The sequence below is a fragment of the Sciurus carolinensis genome, chromosome 5, assembly GCF_902686445.1.
Source record: "Sciurus carolinensis chromosome 5, mSciCar1.2, whole genome shotgun sequence".
Lineage (NCBI taxonomy): Eukaryota > Metazoa > Chordata > Mammalia > Rodentia > Sciuridae > Sciurus > Sciurus carolinensis.
The window spans coordinates 103,314,413-103,338,105 of NC_062217.1; the positions used below are offsets into that span (position 1 = coordinate 103,314,413).

Here is a 23,693-nt window from a genome sequence, read left to right on the forward strand (position 1 = left end):
AAAAAAAATCAGATGTCAGGGTGAGTCTACCAAAACATAGCAAGACTGCCTGAAATAAGATAGGTGAATGTTTCATCTCTCTTTCAAAGAATCTTCTCAGTTCCTGTCTTCCTACACCCAAACAGAGACTAGCTCTGGAGGGAAGCAGGCAGGAATAAGAATGCAGGTTGGTGCATTGTTGCCTCAGGGGAGGAAAAGATGGCTGAAGGAAAAGGTCAAAAGATGTACTGGTTGAGAATTGTGGTTTCAAGTACTTGGTCTACTCAAGTCCCAGGCAGTGCAGCAGGAGAGCCAGTGTCATGCCAGCAGAGTGATGCTAAGGGAAAGAAACCCTTCCAGACTTTGGAACTGGTTGAGGGTTGTCACATCTGCCCACCTTCTCTCAATAAATAGGAAGAACTTATTCTACCAGAATCGACACGAGTAGAGTGAGTCAAGCATGATCCAGGCAGGCTGTTGAAATGAGAGATCTTTTGTCATTCTAGCACAAATGAGAAAAAACAGTGATATGTAATAAAATATTACAGAGCCAGAGAACAGGACTGTCAGGATCTTACAGAATCTGGGTGAGAGCAGACCTCTGAACACCCCAGGACCAGGAAAATTCTTTGGAAAATGGCTGAACAATATAGAAGAATACAAGATCCAACCCATATGTAAAAGAAGCAGAAAATGTAAGAACAGCGTGAATTGAAACAAACAAATGCAAGAGTAGACTAAAAAGGAGACTAAGTGAAAGAAGCAAGGGAGACAAGGACCTAAAGATCCAATATGGGATTAAAATTTATATTGCAGATAGGAACATAGAAATGAGACACCAGAGAAATCAGCAATGTGGAGAATCACCTTTCCCTCTTTCAGAAGACAGAGAAAAATAAAATGAATGAAAATAATGTAATAAATGATTGGGGGAGGCAGACAGCAGGAGAATATGAGCATTCTTGAGGAAAATACCCTCCAAAATTATAAACAATACTCAAAGACACTTTTGAGGGGCGTTTCTGACCTGATTAAAACTCTGTATAAGTAGACTAAACTACATTTATTGAAAAAAAAAAAACACACTAGACAAATTCAGGGAAATCATTTGAAAAGGTAGAGTGAAAAAAATTATAAGTGCTCAGGCAGAGAGAATAAAGTGTTTTATTTTGCATAAATATTATCAGAGGGAACTCAAACTTCTCCATGCAAAAGGGAACTTAAAATTTTTAATTTAAAAATGTTGCAATTTAGAATTTAATTTCAAATGAAATTGATTTTGATGTGGGAAGGCGCTAGAAATACATTCTCAGATATACTACTGGTATATTTGAAGAATGTCTGAAAAAGTTGAAGGAATCAGCCAGACATGATAGCACATACCTGTAATCCCAGCATCTTGGGAGGCTAAGGCAGGAGGATAACAAGTTTGAGGTCAACCTCAGCAATTTAGTGAGGCCCTAAGCAACTCAGTGATACCCTGTCTTAAAGTAAAAAATAAAAAGGAATGTGGATGTGACTCTGTGACTCAGTGGTTGAACGTCCCATGACTCAATACCTTATATATAAAAAAAAAAGTTGAAGAAGTCAAAACAGAAATGCCATGACTTAAAAGATTTTGAAATGAATATGGAAAATCATTAAGTCTAAATAATTATTGTATATTTAGTTGCAAAAGCATCATACTTTTCAAATATACATCAAAATTATATAACTATATTCCAAAAGTATATATCATAAGTATTTTGTAAAATAAGCTGTCCTGTTTATAATTTTTAAAGTAATCTGCTTTTATGTTTTCAAAATTATTATAAATAAAATATATAGACAAAACAAGTAGAACAAGTCTCTGACACAAAAGACCACAAAGGGAACAGCAAGAAAACATGAAAACCAGAAAAAGTTCAATGACATATTACTGTGCTCATGACATAATGTCAAAATCAGTGCAAAAATCTATTTGGTCTATGAACTCAATTATGTTTTAAAATAATTGTATATGCATGCATACATAGCCTAAATATATACATTAAAAGCTTATAGGAGGAAATTTTAGGTTGTTTTTAGTTTCATTATAGTTTTCTCTCTCTATCTATCTATATCTCTCTGTGTGTGTGTGTGTGTGTGTGTGTGTGTGTGTGAGCAATATGTTTAATTGGATGATTTCCATAAACCATACAAGAAGTTTCTAACCATCACAATTCAGTGAAGTTCAAGACGTTAAGTTACAGGTTGTGGGAAAGAAGGCAGCACCAATGGTGGCACCTTCCAATCCTGGTTTTCCTAAGGGTAAACGGGTGGGGGTGTCATTTTTAAACAGAGCCCCTCATTTCAATATACAAAGAATTACTCTGATCCATATTAAATTATATTGAAAACAAAATGGACAAAAAAGCAAAACTACTCTATGTTGGGGTGGAGGTGGGAGGAAAAGAATGAGTCCTTCAGCACAGGGAGGAGAGCTGGGAGCAGGTTCTGTGGCCCTGAGTGACCCGGGTCACTCACGCTGCTCCATTTTTAATTTCGGTGGTCTCAGGAAGCTCCGATTTTTCTTCTCTTTCTTCCCCTTTGTATTTGCTTGGAAGTCTCGCCAGCTGTCCACCCGACCATCTCGATTTCCTCCAAGTTTTTCTGCCACTCCCCTTCTCGTTTGGCTTTCTCTTGAGCTTCGGTCTCCGCTTCCCTTTGTCGTTTCCTTTCGTGCATCTCTTTTGCTTCTCTCTTTTCTTTTCATTTCCAGCTCAGCGAAGTTTCACGGTCTGTTTAAATACTGGTTGTTTGAACAACTCGGGTTCCTCTTCCTCTACATTTCCTCCTTCTTTAATCGTTTTTTCAGCTCTTTCACAGTGTGTTCCACGTGCTCTTTTCCTGCCTGAATTACATCCAGCGCCCTCTTCTGTTCCTAATCCGGTAGCGACTTGAGAGCTTTGTCCACAGCTTCAGAGGCCTTTTGTGCTCAGTCAGCACCATCCTGATTTTTGTCAGGATGCACCAATATGGACAACTGCTGAAACCTCTTTTTTATTTCTTCACCTGTCACTTCAGGTCCATCTGAAGAACCTCAAATGGATTCAAATAGAAATAAGAGGAACTGGGACGGGTTCGTCTTTCAATCCGATTTTTGGACATCAGAACCGAATCTCTCTCCTCTGTTGGTCTCACCTCACTGGTCTTAAGTGCTTCCTCTGTGCTGCCTCCGCGGAAGCTCAGCTCTCTCCTGAAGGCGCCACTTCCCCAGCCCAGCCACCACGTGACCCTCTCTATATTTTTAACACAAACGTATTATTTTTATATCCAGAAAACAGAAAAATGCTTGTAAGAAAATTGATAAGGAGGAATAGTAAGGAATTGAGATAAAAAGAAACCTGATCTCAGCCAGGTACAGGTGTGAGGGCATGCACCTGCAGCCCCAGTCCCTGGGAGGGTGAGACAGGATTGCCTGGACAACACAGTGAGACCTTGTACAAGAAAGAAAAGGAACGAGAAACTTGATCTCCAGCCCTGTTTCAGAGTCTTTTCAGCTCTTTTAATCTAAGATTATAGGACTTTGTCTTATATTTGACATTTACCTGCAGTGCAATTTGTGTTGACCAGAAGGTAAGTATATTGGTAGCTTGTTTCTTCTGAGTTCTTAATAAATGGTTAAAAGATTTACTTTCAAAATCTCCTTTGTTATTTTACAACCAAAAATTTTTAAACAAATTGATGATTTATTAAATGTGCTTAGTTACCTCCCACAGACAAACAAACCAAACCTGTACAGGCATTTTTTTTTTTTATGCCCAGAAACTTAGGATTCCTGTGGCCCTGTTTTGCATTGGAAATCCCATGCTTTGGCAAAAGCATTAGATTCCTTTGAGGAATATTGAGGCCTATTGAGAGCAATCTTTCTCAGGGACTCCATGATCTGAACATACTTAGCCTGTAAATGGAATATTGCTGTGGTATTTGTGGTGTCATTCAGTCTTTTCAATGCAAGGAAGCTACGAGAGTTAAAGTCAAGTAATAATGTGATCTTTTTTCCACATAAACATATCCATGCCAACAGCATACAGTGGTTTCATTGGCTTTTAGGCAGTTCACTATTTTCAATTATCAGAGAAAAGTAGATGTTTAATGATAAATTAGGCAATTCTCAGACATGATACAAACAATGAGAATATGTCCACATTTTTGGTTTGGACTTTTCTACACCCACAAGTTAAGGTTGGACTTATGTTAGTACAACTAATCTATATGCACATATTGAAACAATTTTCATACTGTTTTAGAACAATAACTTCTCATTTGATTTAAAAGTTAGCAATACTAAAGATTGTCTTGCTATCTTTTTGTCCAGCTCATTTATTGTCTGATGGTTGTTTGAAACTGATGAATCTTATACATTGAGTCCCAACTCTTTCCATTTATTGAGAAAAAAAAAACTGATGAAAACATCTCTATTAATATTTGTATCTTTAGAATTCAGGTTACCTAAAAATAACCAATGCTTTCCAGTATTAAGTAAGAAAAAGGTGGGGGAGTAGGGGTGGGGTGGTAGGTGTGGAACTATTAAACTCACGTATAGCCATGAGAGTTTCTAAAGTATGTTCTGGAAGCTAATTCTGCTGTAGGTGGGAGGGAAGACAGTTAATAAGCTTCTTCAAGTGCCTGTGTATCAGTATTTTTGCACTGTCAAAATAATGCTACATAATACCTCCCCACCACCAAATCAATTTCTTACAACCACAAAAATTTATTCTCAAGAATATACCACTGGACTAGGGCGACTCTGCTCTTTGACTGTGGTCACTATGAGTCTGTGGGGTGGCTTGGGTTTTCTATCTAGCTGAGGCACAGTTGGGCAGTGTTGCTTTTAGCTGCATGTCTGTGGACTGGCGAGGAAGCTGAGTACATGTTTCTCATCCTTCTCGCAGCAGCAGGCCAACTAGGCAAGTTCTTCCAATGCCATGGCAAAAGACCGGGAGGGTGTGCTGAGCCAAGCCAATGTATCTGAAGTCCCTGCTTGCCTCATGTCTGCTAATGCCCCCAAAGCCAAAGAAACTCACAAGGCCAAGTGAAAAGGAAACATCTTCCTGCCACAGTAGTTAGGAGAGGGATTGGAACTTTCTAAATAAGAATCAAATCTATCATATTTTGGTAGGTTTAAATGGTTAAAGAGAGACTTCTGCCTTTTACCATGATGACAGCTTCTTTCTAACTAACTCTTACACTAGAACCCATTATAAAACCTGGATAAAATACAAAAACAGATGCTTGATGGCTTCAGAAAGCTTAGAACTTGAGAGACAAGAGAAGCACATTGAACTGAGTACCACATTATCCTTGTTTTTCCCATATCTCTTTGCAGCACATGAACTAAAGGCCAAATGCAGAGCTGCATATGGGACTTGGAGCCCTCTCCCTAGGCTGGAGAGTCACAATTATTACTTATTCAGCACACTTACTTGCTATGAAGTCAGATCCTGGAGAGAAAAATGAAACCTCGGGAACTTGAGCATGAAATCCTATTTACATATTCTCCCTCAAAGTTTTTTGTTAATTTGTAATATGTATGTAGATCTGGCAAGAGAATCATGGGAGGCCGAAGAGCTGAGTAGAGATTGTGGAAACCCTGTGGTGCTATAAAGACAGATACAGGAGTTTAGAGCATGCCAAAGCAGAGAAGTTTCATAAATACCAGTCTTCAGTTGAATCTTCTGATAGGCAAGAAGAAAATCCACAAATATTTAAAAATGATGCAATATATTTCTAAATGGCCCATGGGTTGAAGACAGCATCAAAATAAGAGACTATCAGTAAATTAGAAAACATTTTGAAATGAATGATAATGAAAAAGATATAAAACTTGTGAAATACAACTGAAGGCATACAAGGAAATACAAATGCATATATTATAAAAGCAGTAATGCTAAAAAGCATTGATCTATTATTCATCAAATAAGCTAGGCTATGACAGTATATTAAACTTAAAGAAAAAATAAGAAATGAAATAATAAGGCTAATAGCAGAGTTCAATGAAAGTTAATGTACTTTACAGAAAATCAAGACAAGAGTTGATTCTCTGAAAATTCTAATATAAACTACTGAGAATATTGACATTAAAAAGAGAAAAGTTCCAATTTCTAGAATACAGATTCTTCTTATTAAAGAGGTTAATTAAAGTATATAATGAACTAATTGTGACAAAATGTAAAGAGTTATGGTCAAATAGAAAAAATCCTTCCAATAACCAGGAAAATTTATTAAAATCAAAATAAGAGGAAAAAGAAACTGAAAAATCTACTACCTATTTAAAAGGGAATCTGTACTTGCAAGCCTTTCTACCATCCCTACCCCCTGCCAACGCACAACTCTAGGCCCAGATTTCTTTTCTCATCAGTCCTTCCAACATCTCAGGATAAAATAATGTCAATCCCTCAGAAACTACTCCAGAGAATAGAAAATGAGAGAATATTTTCAAACTCATTTTTGGAGCTGTCATCACCTAACCACTTAACCTGAAATTTATTACAACAAAGGAAAGTGAAAGCTGTTTCCTTCCTCAAACATGGCTGGAAGTTCCCTCAGCAAGCACTGAGAAGGGGGTCCAGCAGCAGAACAACGGGGTGCCAGATGGTGATTCCAGGAGAGCCAGGGGAAACAGAGAAAAATGCAATTCTACTAATAGAATTAAGTAGGGGAAGAAAGCAGCTTTCAACAGATTCAATAAAGCATTTGATAAATTTAACATAGCAAAATAGGAAAAGAGTTGAAGATAAACAAGTCTTGTAAGATTATAAAACATTAATGAGAGAAATTTTATATGTTAAATTATCTAAGTATGTAAGTTCATATTTTATTTATATATTTACATAGTATAATAAACATATAATATGAATTATGCTGCAATACACGTATAGTTAGTACTATATAATATACATAACACTATAAAGCTTACTGAGACAAACTTTAAATGATTGAAATAATGGAAGGATAAATTCTGTTCATATTGTTAAAATGTAAATTCTTCCCCAAGTGGTTTTTAGATTCAATATGATCTCTGCAAATTCCTGGACTTTCTTTGTCCATATGTAAAATGAAAAGCTGACTTTAAAATTTTTATTAAAATGAAAAGATTAGGTAAGTCAATTTTGAAAGATTAAAATGCAATTATTGCTATTGCACTTATAGAAATAGATATCAAAAATATTTCAGAGTTATAGTAATTAAAACAGTGTAGTAGGGTCTGGGGTTGTGGGTCAGTGGTAGAGTGCTTGCCTAGCATGCATGAGGCCCTGGGTTCAACCCTCAGCACCACATGAAAATAAAGGTATTGTGTTCACCTAAAAACTAAAAAATATATATTAAAAAAACAGTATAGTATTGCACACTGCGTAAAGAGTCCAGAAGCAGATCTGCTCACATATAGTTATCTAATTTAAAATGAAGTGCTATTGCAGCATGGGATTGGGGAAGAAGAGTTCTTTTAAAATATATCATGCAGAATAAATCAGATACCTCGTCCATCCTTACCTCACACAATATAAAACAAATGTAACTGACTCTTACGTGTAATTCTCTCTCTAACTCTGGTGATAGATGAAACTTTCTTGAAAAACAATAAAGATAAACACTGAGAATCATTAAAACTGAAAAACTTCTGTTCATTAACAGAAATCATTGAGAGAGTTTAAAGGGAAATCATAGTGTGAGAGATGATAATTATGACACATATAAAGAAAGGACTCATGTATAGAATGTTTGATAAAATTTACAGAGAAATAGGAAAAAGATAACCTGACAGAAAGCCAAGGAAAAGATTTAAATGGCAACTACATGAAAGTGGATATTCACATGAATGGTTGTGGAAAGTCCTCTACATTATCTCTCATCAGGAAAATCCAAATGCAATACTTGATGTAATTAATTCCACTGCACATCTACCACAGTGACAAAAAAAAAAAAAAAAAGGCAAGAGCAAGCATTGGAAAAGTTATGGAGTCAGTGGGAGTTTCACACCTGCCGAGGGCATGCATTGGGAATGTCACTTGGGAAAACATTTTGAGTATTTTCTGTAGTTTGGATCTGAAATGCCCTCCAAAGGCCCATGTATTAAAGACTTGGTCCCCAGTAGGTGGCATGACTGGGAGGTGATAGAACTTTTAAGTGGCGAGGCCTGGTGGAAGGAAGTTAGGTTATCGGTGACATTGACCTTGAAGGGATATTGAGACCCCGGGACCCTATTCTCTCTCTTGCTTCCCAGCTGCCATGAGATGAACAGGCCTCCTTCAATATTTGCTCCCACTGAATGTATTGTGCTACCACAGACCCAGAGTAACAGTACCAAGTGACCATGAACTGAAAACCTCTGTAACTGTGAGCCAAAATAAACCTTTCCTCCTTTTAAGTCGGTTATCTCAGGCATGTTGTCAAAGTGACATAAAGCTGAATAACATTATTTACACAATTGGGTACATATATAAAGTATGACCCAGTAATTCCATTGACATATACAAAAATGTTTATTGTAGCTTTATTTTTAATTCTTCAAAACTAGAATATATACCAGAAACCCAGTGAACAGATCAATTTCGTTATATTGACATAATGGAAGACATAATTAAATACTAAATAGTAATGAAAAAGACCATATAAGTCATATACAACAAAACATTTACATTTAGAGAGATAATGTTAAGGGAATAAATGATTCCATTTATATGAAATTTTAAGAGGCAAAATTATGAAGATAGAGGTAAAAGAGGTGTTCTCTTTTTCTATAAGATAATAATGGTGAAGAGACATTAGGGAGGTTCTAGGGTATTTTATGTCATAATCTGTTTGTGTTTCACAGCATATTCACTTTGTATAAAATCATTGAACTGCCCGTTTCATTTGTGCAATTTGAGTGTATTATATTTCAATGAACATTTAACCAAAATATGAGTAATGTGATAAAAAATATGTTATATAATTGTATGTTTATATCTAATATGTATACATATAATTGTGTTTTAGTGAGGTTTTTCATTGCTGTGACCTAAATAACTGACAAGAACAACTTAATGGAGGAAAAGTTTATTTGGGTCTCACAGGTCTTAATTCCATAGGTGGATGACTCCATTTCTCTGGGCCCAAGTTGAGCAGCACATCATTGGGGAAGGGTCCAGTGGAGGAAAGCTGCTCAGCTCATGGCTGGGTCAGGAAGCAGAGAGGAATGGTGAACTGCCACAAAGAAGATGCATCCTGATAGGGCACACCCCCAGGGCCCTCCATCCACACCCGCCTGCCTATAGTTACCACCTGTCAGTCCATCCCAACTAGGATGGACTGATTAGGTTACAGTTCTCATAATGCAATCACTTCATCTCTGAATATTTCTTCATTTACAGGAGCTTTTGGGGGACATTTTATATTCAAACCATAACAAGTATTACAGAATGTGTACTAACAAATATGAAAAACTATTTTAGCCAGGGACAGTGGCACATGCTGTAATCCCAGCTCCTTAGGAGGCTGAGGTAAGAAGATCCCAAGTTTGAGACCAGCCTGAACAACCCCCATTTCAAAATAAAAATTAAAAGAGACTGAGAATGTAGTTCAGCAGTAGAGTGACCCTGGATTCAATTCCCTATACCCCCATATAAATAGGATATATATTTATATATTTATTTTTATCTATTTTATAATGTTCTCATATGGAGTAGAAAGGCCATTTTTTAATGCTAACTAATTTCAAAGACTCTGATTTTTATTCCCAGAAATAATACCACATCTAGTTAAGGTCCAGTTCCTTAATAATAATAATAATAACAATAATGATGATACTGATTATTTATAGTGCTATGGATGGAATTTAGGGCCTCCCACAAGCTATACAAGTGCTTTACCACTGAGCTATGTCCCCAACTTCCAGAACCTAAATTTAAAGATCCAATTCTTTCTTTAATTATTTCATTAATTCAATTAATATCATACTTGTTAAAGTAAAGTATTCTATAGAAATATTTCTTGATTATAGCCTGAACATAAAAACTCAATCCTGTATTCTTAAACATAACTGAAATCAGTGATGAATATGGGCACTATTTGGCTTACCAGTTAATCCCCATATGCAGATCAACTCAAGTGCTGGTAATAATTATTGTGTGGAAATGAGCTCCAAACTAACAATGATTGTACAGAATCATCCAGAACAAATTGCTCATGCTCAAACTTTTACTAAAAGAGCCTTTATTAGAATTATAGGAATTGTCTTTTATCATCAAAAATGCCACTATCCTTGGAAATCAGGGCCTCACTGATGGATACTTCAATTGTTCATTCACCTTTAAGAAAAGCAGGTCACAATTTAATTGTAGTTTTGTGAAGCAACTGAAGGATGCTAAATTTCCAGGTACAAATCACCTCCGTACTCTCTAAAAAAGGCAGAATCAAGAAGGACTCTCTTACACAAAGAACATTCAGTGCCAAAGCAAAGCCACCCCTTAGATATTAGAATAAAACAGAATGGGAAATAAGCCTACATTCTGAAGGTGGTATGCACACTTGGACTTCAAACCAGATGCCTTGGTCTTGGACTATTTGTGTCAATTGTTAAGTTTCTAAAAAAAAAAAAAACTATTTGTTCTTTTTAGATATACATGAGAGTAGGGAGTGTATTTTGACATGTTATATATTCATGGAGTATAACTTATTCTAATTTGGATCCAATTCTTGGGGTTGTACATGATGTGGAGTTTTACTGGTCGTGTATTCATATATGAACATAGTAAAACTTTGTTTGATTCATTCTGCTGCTTTCCTAATCCCATATCCCCTCCCTTCCCTTCATTCCCCTTCCTCTGATCCAATTAATTCTACTCTTCCCCGCACCCTTATTGTGTAAGTGGATGGAACTGGAGACTATCTTGCTAAGTGAAATAAGCCAATCCCAAAAAGCCAAAAGTGGAATGTTCTCTCTGATATATGGATGGAAACATTCGTTTAAGTTTTCCCAGCTTCAAACCTAATTCCTTCTTTAGCTTGTACAAGGAGAAAAGATGAGAAAACACCTTAGCTGGCAATCAGAACTAACATCTTATTTGGCCATGCTTCTTTTAATTTCCAGTCATATTTTGCAGGCCATATCAAATATCAGCTATCCTGATCTATCATGCTGACCTGTAATCAGCATTTGTCCTAGGTTTTAACTCCAGAGTGTCAGGGAACTGGACACAACTCTTTTGTTTTCAGTTTTAACTTGAAATCTATGTCCACAAAATGCATTTTCACTTAAATCTCTCTTATGTTAGCTGTTCTGAATCTATGAACCCATCTATAAATGGTAAATATTCAGGACTAGTTTTTTGTTTTGTTTTGTTTTTTCTTTTTTTCCTTATGTCAAGCAGACTCATGACCAGGGAGAGGAAAGGGGAGGTTGGATTGCAATCATTTGGGGTCCTTTCTGGTCAATATGTCAACAGGAACTCTATTAATAAGAGAAAGAATTTTTCATTTATTTTCTATTTTCAAGGTTTGGCAGCTAATGCCGGTACAGGTATATTGACTCCCCAATGCTCTGATGTCAGGGCCCACTACTGTTTTGTTTTGAGATTTTGACTAATCCTTATATTCTGGCTTTTGGTAAGGACATGTCATAGCAGAAAAACAAAGAAGCAGTTACAAACTAAATGGTTCTGCAGGCTTTTGCTGCTTTGCCACAAAATTTGCATCCACAAAAACTGGATCTGTTCTCTAGGCACAGCATATGTTTCATATTTGCCAAATAAAGTTTTGGTACCTCTGCTTCTAGTTCCCTGATTCCCCATCTGGGATGTGAATCTCTTCCTTTTACTCTGAATGGCAGTAGTAAGTCATTGCACTCTTCCTGTTCAGGTTAACATCTTAAAATCCCTGGAACTCATTGGCTTTGGAAGCACTCTTACTTTTCTCCTCTGCCTCTGAAATGTGACCGTACAAGTAGACGATTCCCACTGCAAAATATGATTGAGAAATAATATTTTAGGGGCTGGAGATACTGTTTCCTTCCACGCCTGGTAACTGTCTTAAGTAAAACCCCAACAGTGACATGATAGTGTAATCCTTTTCAAAGATCTTAATGACTTTTGAATGCCACCAATAGAAATAGAAGTAAAATGCCCATGAGTTTAAATGTGGATTCACAATGAAGAACATTTAGTACTTACCACTTCTTGGTATATCATCATTTTCTCTATTTTATTTGTCTATTTTTTTCTTTGAGGGAAGGTGGGAGATAAGGATCTATCACTAATACTGATCAGCCTCCCTCACTCTACATTTTCAAGGATTTGTAAAACTCATTACAAGAAAGAAGAAGAAAGGAGGAAAAAAGTAAGAAAAACATGAACACAGAAATCATGCTAGACAGGGGTAATCTGTTCTACAGGCAAAGTAATTATTCTATCAGTGGAATTTCAAGAACCAAAGAAAGAATCATGTTTAAGTACATGTGTTTATATTTCTGGGATAAAGATGTATAGTTTTCTGGTTCTCAAAACAACCCGATACTCTCAAAAGGTTAAGAACCACTGAAATTGCAATTGCTTTTTCTTCGAACACACCCAGTCTCTGTGTTTTATTTGAAGTACTGGAGTTTTAGGCCTCTGCTGCTTGCCTAAACTACCAGCATTTCTTTTTAGCCTCTAACTCATTCAAAGTAATGGGATCAAGTTGTTCCGCATTTCATGTTTTTTATTTTGTTCTTGTCTATGTTTGGGTGACTTTCAGAAAAGCAGGAATCAGTGACGGGCCTCTCATCTTACTCTTCTAAGTGCTGGCAGAACAGTGTCTGCCTGTTCCAGTGGTTTGAGGATTTTTCTTTTCTTTTCTTTTCTTTCTTTTTTTTTTTTTTTGTCTCAACTCCTATCTGTTCCTGGGAAGCTTTTAAAATATTCATTTTTCCCCTTCTCTGTCAAACATCCTCAACTTCCTTAGCTCAAAGGAATTCAGATGAATTGTATGCTGTTTAGGACTTTTATGCTGATAGACTCTGGAAAATCCTCTGTTTTTATCCTCCCATTCTTAAACACAGTAATAGTTTCAGGTTATTTTAAAGGCTATTTCTTCCCATACTTCAATTCAATTGTAAAAGCATTATAATCTTCAGTGTATGGAGAATTCATTTGCCAGTTTTAGGGAGCTTTTTAGGATATTGGAAATTGGAGTTACTATATTCCATTTACTAAACAAAGATCTAGTTCCCTTAATTGATAGTCATTTTGATCAGATCAAGACCACAAAGCCACTCAGGTAGCCAGAGCCTGACAATATTCACCAAGTTTATAATTGGTTTAGCCAAAGATACCAGCCATGGGTCACTCATGGCTTTCCTACCAAGTTCTCCAGGGAAGATGATTTATCAACAGTTCAGCCAGAGGACAGTGGACTGGGATAAAATTCAAAGTTTGAAAGTTAATTTCTTCAAAGTGTTTTAAAACATTTTGAGAGACTACTAGGGAACCTCTTGATGACATGACATTTTTTTGCTTTTTTGATAATAGCTTCACATTTTTATTATTTCATAATCTGTGTAGAAGCCTAGAAGGAAATCAATCATTTAGCTAGAACACTCATTTTCCTAATCAGTTAATGTTCCTGCTGGGAAATCAGAGACTTAGTTAAATAGCTCATCCCACTAATGAGGCAAGGAGGGAAAGTTACTTTAGGAAAATGTTCTCACTCACTTCCAACTTTTGCTAAAAATTTAAGCAGTTGTGAACATCTAAACTTTGCTTCACTTGAAAATGTATTTCAACATGTTTTTAAATGAACTTTGAAAGTGTATAGTGTTCTTTCTATGAACCCAATATTTGGAAATCCATCAGCTGCGTTCTTGTTAAGATGTTTGCCCTGTTTCTGAGAAGAGATAACCTAAGATAGTTAAGGCCAATTTCATACAAAAACACTAAACTTCAAGTCAATGAACCAGCAAGGAACATGTAAAGGTTACAGATGCCATTCATAATGAATAAAGTTATTTTAAACCTTTTGAACTCAGGGAGTTAATATTAGGATTTATAATCACAATTTCTTACGGGGTCAGTCTTGTAAAAAATTTACACGTAGATAACCCAGTTTTGTAACATCTAATTCAAAACTGAATGATCTGCCTAAGTACAATCTGCTGGTTATAAAGAATAAGCTGGGCTCTCAATCTGTTAAATTCTGAAAAGCACAAAAGAAGAAATTTACCATCCAGATCTTAGCTCAAAGCAAAAGGAGACAAGTTATCTAATAACCCCAAAAGATAAGAGAAACTGTCTCATCTCACATCCATTGTTCCTGTTGGTCACTTGAAATCCAAACCTAATCAAATCCCCAAATCCCAACATCATGGATGGTGCTTATGGCTTACCAACTTCAACAAAGATAAATGGCCCCATTAATGTCAGGGCAGTTATGTTTGTCTGAAGAATACACATCTGTATTTTAAATTGCATTATCCAGTTTATCCATGGGATAAGAGTTGTTTACCTTCACAAATTCCAGGCTTCTGAGCTGAACTAAACAGGGCAAGTTTAAAGGCAGGAGCTCAGAGCAGTACAGAGCCTTTTTTACAGCTCTGATGTGGTTTGCCAAGTCAGAATTAGTAACATCCAGGCTTATCTCTCAGCTTCAGGGCTGAGTGCAGTCAGCTCCCAGGTCTTTTCTGCTACCTGCAACACCACGTGAAACTTCTGCAGAGTTGATAGTTACAAAGTGGATGGAATAATGCTGCAAAGTACTTGGTATTGGATTAGCATTCACAGATGTGGGTCCAAGGAATTGCTCAACCGCCCATGAAGGCCAAAGAAGATCTGCCATGACATGGGTGCCCCACCTCACTAGGTCACTTTAGGCTGAAGTCCAGTTCATTCTGTACAGCCAACCCCGGGCTTTCCTCCCCTCTTGTTTCCAGTTTGCTGTGCTTCTGTGAGATGTGTTTCTTCATCACCAGGAAGGGTAGAAAAGTAGACAGAATAAGAGGTGGAGAACACAGAACTAACAAATCAACAACCATCTTTTACTTCATTCCTTCTGGCTTGTGCTGGCTTGGAAATAATTTGTTGATCAGTGTTTGGAAAGTGCAATGGCGGCTTGCTGCCACCTGCTGTACTCCCTGTTGCTAGCAAGCATGGGACTGAGGCTTGCCACACTGGAGATGAAATGGGAAAGGAAGGAAGCAAGAGACTGGCAGCCTGCTCACCACCCAGGAAATCTCCCCAGTAATGTAGTTAAGGATTCCTGTCAAGAAAGAAACCACCTTTTCTATCATGATTGGATCACAGTGATTTTTTTTTTTTTAGGACTTAGAATATGTTTTTTTTTTAAAGTAACATGTGGTTACATCCTCCATATTGTAACTATGGAAGGGGAAAAAATTGAGTTGTGAAAATGAAGTTCAATAGAATCAAGGTATCTACCCATTTGAAGTTCTTCTAGATAAACTTTAAAACAAAATAGAGGGTAAAGACTTACTGCTGTGTAAGACTCTAGGAGTAAAGATGGAAGATATACATCTAAAGATGATCAAGATTTCTGAAGAAGCCATGTCAGCATTCTCCTTCCCTTCCAATATCCCAAACTCTTTATTTTCTTTCATTATCAGACTCCTTAAGAAACCCTATTTCCTTTTGTTAAACTAACTTCCAGATGCCCACTACAATGTCTTCCAGTATCAACTCTCAAAAGAAACAAAATGAAATTCAAAAATTAGGGACATAGCTTCTGATTTAGAAGTTGTTCTCCTTGGCTTATTCCAAAACACAGTCTGCTTTCATCTTGTCAAAACTCTGATCTCTCCCTTATTCCTTTCACTTCTTTTTTTCACTCTGCCTAGTGGTTTTTGAAACTCAATGGGAAGACTCATCTTGGTTTACTCTAGTTGTAGTTAATAGGAATGAATCTGAACTTAGGCATGAGTAGGTTGACTTCCTAACTTCAAACTTGTTTTTCCTTTTCCATTCATTCTTTGTTTTAATAACGATGACTTTGTTGGTGACAAAAAGAAAATCTTTATTTGCCCTCCTGAGTGTCAAGTTTCTCACTTCCTAGCTCTGTTTCATGATATAAAGAGGTTTTACAAGCATTATACTTATAACATAAATCATATACATTCTATAACAGAGACTATTGTAAGTTGAAGAGCAAACATGTAGTGCTAATATCTGGTCTTTGAAACATGGTAATTTATTTATTGTTTTTTATTGTTGGGTGAACATCCTCTGGTCACATAACCAAGACCTCATTGTATGCTTTCAAAAAAAAATCATATCTTCAGATATTTTACTTAAGAGAGGAAGTTGTTCTCTTCATTCCAAATTTGCAGAGGATGGTGTAAAATCATTCCTTCACTGTATGTTGCTAACATATCTGTCCTACAAAATTTCATTTGGTAGCTTTCAAATATCAGGAAAATGAAGGACAGGATACCAATAATTTGATGAGCAACTTATTCTGTTGTGATGTAATGGACAGTGTTATGAAGTGGAAATCAGAAAATGAATGTGATTGGCAGGCTCCTGTGATATGTACATCTGCTAAAAAGAAGGTTTGGGTATGTGCACTGAACTTATATCCAATGCATTTAATAATGCACATATTTAAAGACAATCTTTTGAAAGTTTTTATTGGCTATCTACTTATTTTAAAACATTGTAAAAAGGTCTGATGGGAATAGAATATAAATAAAATCAAAATTATATTTACTTTCTTTATGGAAATTTTCTTTAGCAGTACCATCTGGTAATATAAACAGTCTCATTCTTTCAAGCTCTCCTTGTATTCCATGTAGACTTTTTTTGTGGATCCATAATATTTATTGAGCTATTTGTTTATTCATATCCCTCACAATTAGTTAATGAATTAACAGTTTCTGATCTCAAACTAGCTGGGCAGAAAAAATACCAGCATGAATTGCAAGAGAGGATAGCTAAGAGTTACACTAAACTTGGTGCTGACAGAATGTGTCAATATTGGAACCCTAAAACCATTTCTATTGTATTTTCATCCTTTGTCTTTTATTGAATTTTCAAGAGTAGTGTGGTCTAATGTCTTCATTTTGCAGAGAGGGGAAGAAAGTCAAATGAATAATTAATTCCTGAAGGCCAAGTATTACTGCTGCATGGTCATTTTTTACAACGTTTAAAAAAACTTCTCCAAGATGAACAGAACCTTCTTCTATTTAAAATTAGCACCAAAGTTTTCTCATCCTCCAAAAAGTCCATGCATTAGTGGAATATTTTTAATGTTATATTTATTATTGCTTTGCCTTGATTTATCCTTCAGGCTTTTTTTTTAGAAATATAAATTCATCTCATCACTAATGAAAAACTGAAGTATATATACAATTAAATTAAAAACAATACAATTTGTTACTATGCCATTCTTTGTCATTTATGAAGTCATAAAACAAGAATAATAGTAACTTACTTTTATTGGGGACTTTCATCTTACCATGTGTCAGACACATCTTCTAAGTCACATACGTGTGTATACACACACACACACACACACACACACACGTGACTTAGAAGAGTATATATATATATTCCTTTTGACAACCGCTCCAATATATAAAAATGAAGAAGTTGAAGCACAGTTGACTGATATTGCAATCTAGTGAAAGTCAGAGAAGGACTTGAAACCAAACAAAATGGCTTTAGAATCCAAATAATTGATTCCGAGGACATCTTCTCCTTCAAGACAGATATGACCTTCACCATCAAAATGGAAAAGGTGGTATGTAAGCAAGAGCACAGTGCAAGGCAACGAGTCCTCAAGTTTAGACAAGGGAGAGGCCAGAGGAAGACTTAGATAGATAATATTCATTAGGCTTCTTACCGTGGCCATGAACTAGGAGGGCACTGTACGCACTGCCATCCCTAAAACTCTCTGGCTGATGAGACCTGTCCCTTGACCACTCTGACTGGAAGCCCACTTTGTCTTCCTTGATCTCCTCTTCCATTTCATCATTCAGATGAGGAATATGTCACTAGATCCTGAGGGAAAGTCCTGGCATCAGTGGACTATTTTTACTATTTTACTTTACTATTCTCTGCCACAAGGAATCATGTTCACTGGTGAGAAGTTCCAGCACTTAGAAGCAAGTAAGAGGAGATTTAAGTACTTCCTTTCTCTCTGAATGTGTCTTTTTATGAGTTTCTCTATATTTGCTGTGCCATTTCTCAGAACTGTCAACAGATCACATTTATGGAGAAGTCTTCTTGGTGGGGGATGAATAAAAATTTATAGGATTTTGATTTAGTGTTCAATAAGTTTAGTATCAATACAAACACATTCTAACACATCTAAGAGTTACTGTGTAATATAGTTGAAACCCTGGTAACATATTTATCATGAAGTTGCTTTGGAATGTGTTCCTAAATCCTATCAGCATGGTCATTGTGATTTCTAATTTAAATTTGCTCATTAAAAAATTATAATTTCCATGAAAATTTTAAATACATTATTGAAATTACTTAGCATGACATAACTTCACCTGTGTTTAAAAGAGAAGAACCATACTATTGAAAAAAAGCATTATTTATTTGCCTACTCTTCTGCTCTTCTCTATCCATATGCCCATGGAACAGGGCCACAACAAGGTCAGGGGTAAAAGGATTAGGCTTGCAGAAGTTGTACTAAATGTATTCTAGGTTAATGAACTAAACCAGGAATTGAAATTGACAGGAAAAATCAAGGAATCTCAGCAGACAAGTTTGCCACTCAATGTGGCACTTAGTCAAATAATCAGATTAATCTAACTTATACCCCTAATTTTTATTTTATATTAAAATAGCATTATTATTCAATGGAAGAGACAGGTAAGTCTTTCCCAACTCTGCTAAGAGACTATATGGTACTGAATACATTACTTATCCCAACTGTATTTTATTTCTCTTTCTGGCAACTAAGGGGGTTTGTAGGAGATGATTTCTGAGGATTCTACTAGTTCAAAGATTCTGTATCAAATTATGTGGAGAATTTAATAACATTCTTATAGTAAAACAATTGAGAAATTATAAGTGTTCTGCTAAAGACAAATAAATCAAGTAATGTGGGCATTCTGACTCATTTTCAATAACCGACAAGTCTTCAAAGTAAGGGTGTGATGAGAGTACAATTTTGGGTCAAACAGACATGGGTTGAAGCCCAAATCTGCCACTTTCTGTGACGTTGGACAACTTACTTCAAATTCCTGAGCCTCGGAGTCTTCATCTACAAAACAGAGTGAGCCCTTTATCCAACATTACTGCCATGTATATTAAATAAGTGTTTGCACGTTTAGGCATTAAAACAATTTCAAATATATGATGCTATTTCATCCTTATAAACCTTAAGGCAAATTGTTCTTTAAACACCAGAAAATTATGGAGAGTCAATGTCATTAAATTTTATTTCCATCGATTATAAAATATATCAAGATTTTTATCACCCATAACTTTTGGCTGAACAAATCCATACCATCGGAACCAAGGATAATCTGCAGAGAACTAAAAATTGTTACATAAGGAATATCACAATAGTTTGATTCTAATTTGATTGTGATACTTTATTAGGAAAAATTTAAAGAAATAGAGATATTCTAATATCTGTGCAACAAATACTCAAGCACCCACCACCTACACTCTACACTGAATATATTAAGGTGTTTGCTTCATCACATTCCTGTCTATCCACTATTTCTATTACCCTGATTGGTGAGTTAAAGTAAGTTAACATCATTAAAATCTTGAGAATAAAAATGCAAATTAGAAATATATCTCCTGTTAGAATCAGACCAAAAGAAATGGCAAGTTTCCAAAACAATTTTTAAAAATGAGATGTTCTATGTCTGGTAAAATTGGTGAATTATTGTTTGCTTCTTTGACAGTTACTATTTTTATTATAACTATCTTTAACAATTAAGAATGGTTAGAAATGACAAACTGAATTAGATTGAAAAATTAGTGTTTAGCTGTCACAGCAGAATGCGCATATGTGCCCTATTTTTCTTACTTAGAAATAGAGCTAATTAATTACATATTCTGTATTCTATAAAAATTATCTCCAAAATGTATTTTTGTATGAACTGAAAAATGTCATATTCCAAATGACATATTTTGACACTTATGTAATTCAAATATGGGTGAAAGTATCTTCTGGGGAAAGTCTTTTTCTGCCAAGTTCAAGTCCAACGGGATCTTTTTGTCCAATTATCCTATTATAACCATTTGAAATGAATACTGTTAATGAAAATTCCAATGGCCACTCTGTTGAAACATGTGGTTGACTATGGCACTCTCAGCTTTTTGGTTGATGATATCAAAAACTCAGCTTTGTAGCACCCTGCTACTTCCCTTAGGAGTCAAATATCTGAAGGCATTTTCATTTTAGTTGAAACTATGTGCACAGACATTTTCCATACAATATTTCTATGTAATCTCTGCCCATCTGTAAGTAAAATCTTCTGAGATCAGAGCTCTCTCTCCAGCTAGTCTTATTTTTATGGTCTCCATTCATTTCTCTCAACACAGTGCCATGGGGCCCTGTGAGCTCTGTCATAGCAAAGAGCATCCTCATTCAGCATTTCCCCCAACTTAAGATCACCTTTGGTGGGGAATTAGTCTACTGTAGTAGAAAGAACACCAGATTTTGAATCAGTCATATTAAAAGATTCGCTGTGTACTTTACTGTGCCAGGTACTGCCTCAAGGACCTGGGGTTACAGCGAAATGAGACACAATCTTTTCCCCTGATGAAGCTAACTTTCATTCAAATGCAAAGAAAATAAGAGTGGAAACAATGGCTAAGATAATGCCTGATAATGCTGATAGTACAATAAATTATGTAAAGCAATAGAATTGAGGGAGTTTTCAAAATAGTAGTATATGCCTAAGGGGTAGCATTTGAATTTTCAGGGAATGATGAGAAAAATACAGCTGTAAGAACACTTGTGATATGTACTTGTCAAGAAGTTGGGGAGGGGTTAACTGTAGGCATACAGATCTCAGGGAGAGGATGACAGCTCCTCTGTTCACACAATGGAGAGGTTGGCCTTCCACAGGAAGGGGGATGCTTATTCCACTCTGACAGGGGCAAAGACAGGTGTGGATGCTGTCCCTGTTTTTTAAGAGTGGTGTAGTAGTAGTAAAGAATACTGGGTGAACCATGAGGTGCAGTCAACATCTGATAGTACAGAAGTTGAGGTACTGGAGATAGAAAAAGAGAGGGAAAGAGAAGGGACCAAGCTGTGTATAAGGATTGTATGACTTTGTTAAATGCCTATTTTACAATTGTGGTCTTAAGTTTGAGATGTAAACTGTTGTCCTGATTGTACAACTCTTCTCAGACTATTTTTAGCTGCTCTTCTGAGGGCATGGAGTAAGTAAATGTTTGGGAATTCTAAGCAAGTTTGACCGTGGGAAGAAAGACCAACTGCAGCAAAGGGTGTTTGTGAAGGAGTGGTTGTTGTGCTGGGTGTCAGAGGTTAAACTGGGTTAAGAAGAGAGGAAGGACATGTTCTGGGTGGTAATAGTAAAAATGTGGTAGAGAAAATCAGTCAGAGGGCTCCATGCATGTAGAGACTTGATATGTGGTGAGAACTAGAGAAAGTTAGCTGAAATGAGTGGAAAGTGATATTTAGATATGAGATATTTAGGATGGAGGATTTTCAGGTGGTAACAGGAATAATAATAACAATAAGAGTAACTGTCACTGAGTACCCACCTGTAGGCAATGTACTAGGAGGTTACACTCATGAACTCATTCAGACTCTATGACAGCTCTCCAAGTTAGGAACTGTAGACAAGTCCATTTTACAGAAGAAATTAAGAATGAGGCATTAAACAATTTGTTCAAGTCACATAGATAAATATGGATGAGTTACTTTATAAAATGATAAACAAATCTAAGATATGACAATGCAAGTGAAGGTTTAAGGTGGAGTGAAAGAAGAGCTTATTGGGATGAAGGAAGAAGACATGGACCAAAAAACCAGGTGTAGAATAAATCTTCCAACAAGAATTAAGAGAGGAATGGTAGCGGCAGAAAGAAGGGCAGCCAGGTTCTCATGTTTGTCAATACTGAGAGCAATTAACCAGGAGGTTGACAAATCATAGCACCAACAGTGGTAATGAGTGGTGGCTTCTGATCACCTGAGTTTCAAGGGACTTATGGGCTTTGAAGGACTAAAGATAAGTGGACAGGTGAAGTGGCACATGCCTATATTGCCAGCTACTCTGGAGGCTGAGGCAGGAGAATTGAAGAATCACAAATTCGAGGCCATTCTTGAACCTTCAGCAAGACCTTGTCTAATAAATAAATAGATATATAGGTAGATAAACGGAACTGGGGATGTAGCTCAGTGGTAAAACATTCCTGGATTCAATTCCTTTTATCTCCCCACTCCCACACACAATGAGTGTGGCAATGAGAAGCAAGGAAACCTGGTCCATCTCTAGGGCCTGAAGTATTTAGGGGTTTGGAAGCAGAGTTTTCTCTTGGAAAGTTCATGGAGGAAGCAGGAATCTCAGGGGGCAGCAAGGTTTTAGCTAGTGCAGGAAATGAAGGAAGTTTCAGAGAAGAGTTTGAGAATGCTGGGGCATTCTGTAGGCACCAAGGAAAAACTGGGGAGGGTGGCCGATGGGGTCAGATTGGAGAAAGTATTTGCATGCAGATGGACTGATGGGATGTTTATGTAATGGTATATGATCTGAGGCTTGGACTTCTGATGGGTTAGAGGAGAATGGAGATGGGATGTGGTGCAAATCGACTGAGTTGCTTAGATGGAGACCAGGGGATGGGTCTTTTTATGACTTGCATCCTGAGCATGAGTCTTACTTCTACCCTAGATCAATTGGTTGAATTTTGGCAAGACATTTAAATTCACTTTTTTCATTTATGATACTTACATTTCACAAGTGTAATTAGGATGAGAGATGATATATATAAAGTGATCAGCACAGGTTAGGTATATGGTACGGTTTGGATATTACGTATCCCCCAAAATCTCTTGATAATGCAGGAATATTCAGAGGTAAAATGATTGCATTATGAGAGTTGTGACCTAAGCAGTCCATTCTCGTCTGAATGGACTGATTGGGTAGTAACTGTAGGCAGGTGGGACATGACTGGAGGAGGTGGGTCACTGGGGATGTACCTGGTAAGATGCATCTTCTCTGTGCCACCTCCAAACCACCCTGTTTCTCTCTGCTTCCTGATCCTGCCATAAGCTTAGTAATTTTCCTTCCTGGGGCCCTTCTCCCATGATGTGCTGCTTTACCTTGGTCCCAGAGCAATGAAGCTTGCCAACTATGGATGCCCCGAATAAACTGTGAGCTCCAAATAAACTTTTTCTCCACTAAGTTTTTTTTTTGTTTTTTTTTTTTTGTTTTTTTTTTTTTTGGTCCTGGGGATTGAACTCAGGGCCACTCAACAACTGAGCCACATTCCCAGCCCTATTTTGTATCTTATTTAGAGACAGGGTCTCAATGAGTTGCTTAGAACCTCGCTATTGCTGAGGCTGGCTTTGAACTCATGATCTTACTGCCTTATATAAAACTTCCACAGGGCAATTGGTTGAATCCATAGATGAGGGACCCACAGATATGGATGATCAACTGCATGTAAGATTTTCAAACATAAATTATTGAGTATAAAAATGGTCAAATAGTCACTGATCATTGAAACTCAATGGTTTCTAAGCAGCTGGGAGTGATGACATAGTTGGGATTTTCTCCCAGTGGTACA

At 36.6% G+C, this 23,693-nt stretch overlaps 1 protein-coding gene and 1 pseudogene across 1 annotated transcript in view; both read right to left on the reverse strand.

The window, feature by feature from the left end:
• Window positions 1–2,476: 2,476 nt before the first annotated feature.
• LOC124985688 (dnaJ homolog subfamily C member 8-like) lies at window positions 2,477–17,929 on the reverse strand (annotated as a pseudogene).
• Window positions 17,930–19,012: 1,083 nt separating this feature from the next.
• LOC124985689 (elongation factor 1-alpha 1-like) overlaps window positions 19,013–23,693 on the reverse strand; it is a 29,739-nt gene continuing 25,058 nt past the window's right edge. The window contains exon 2 of the mRNA XM_047554350.1: window positions 19,013–19,182. Within this exon, the coding sequence (XP_047410306.1) occupies window positions 19,013–19,182 (170 nt within the window). The remainder of the gene's footprint in view (window positions 19,183–23,693) is intronic.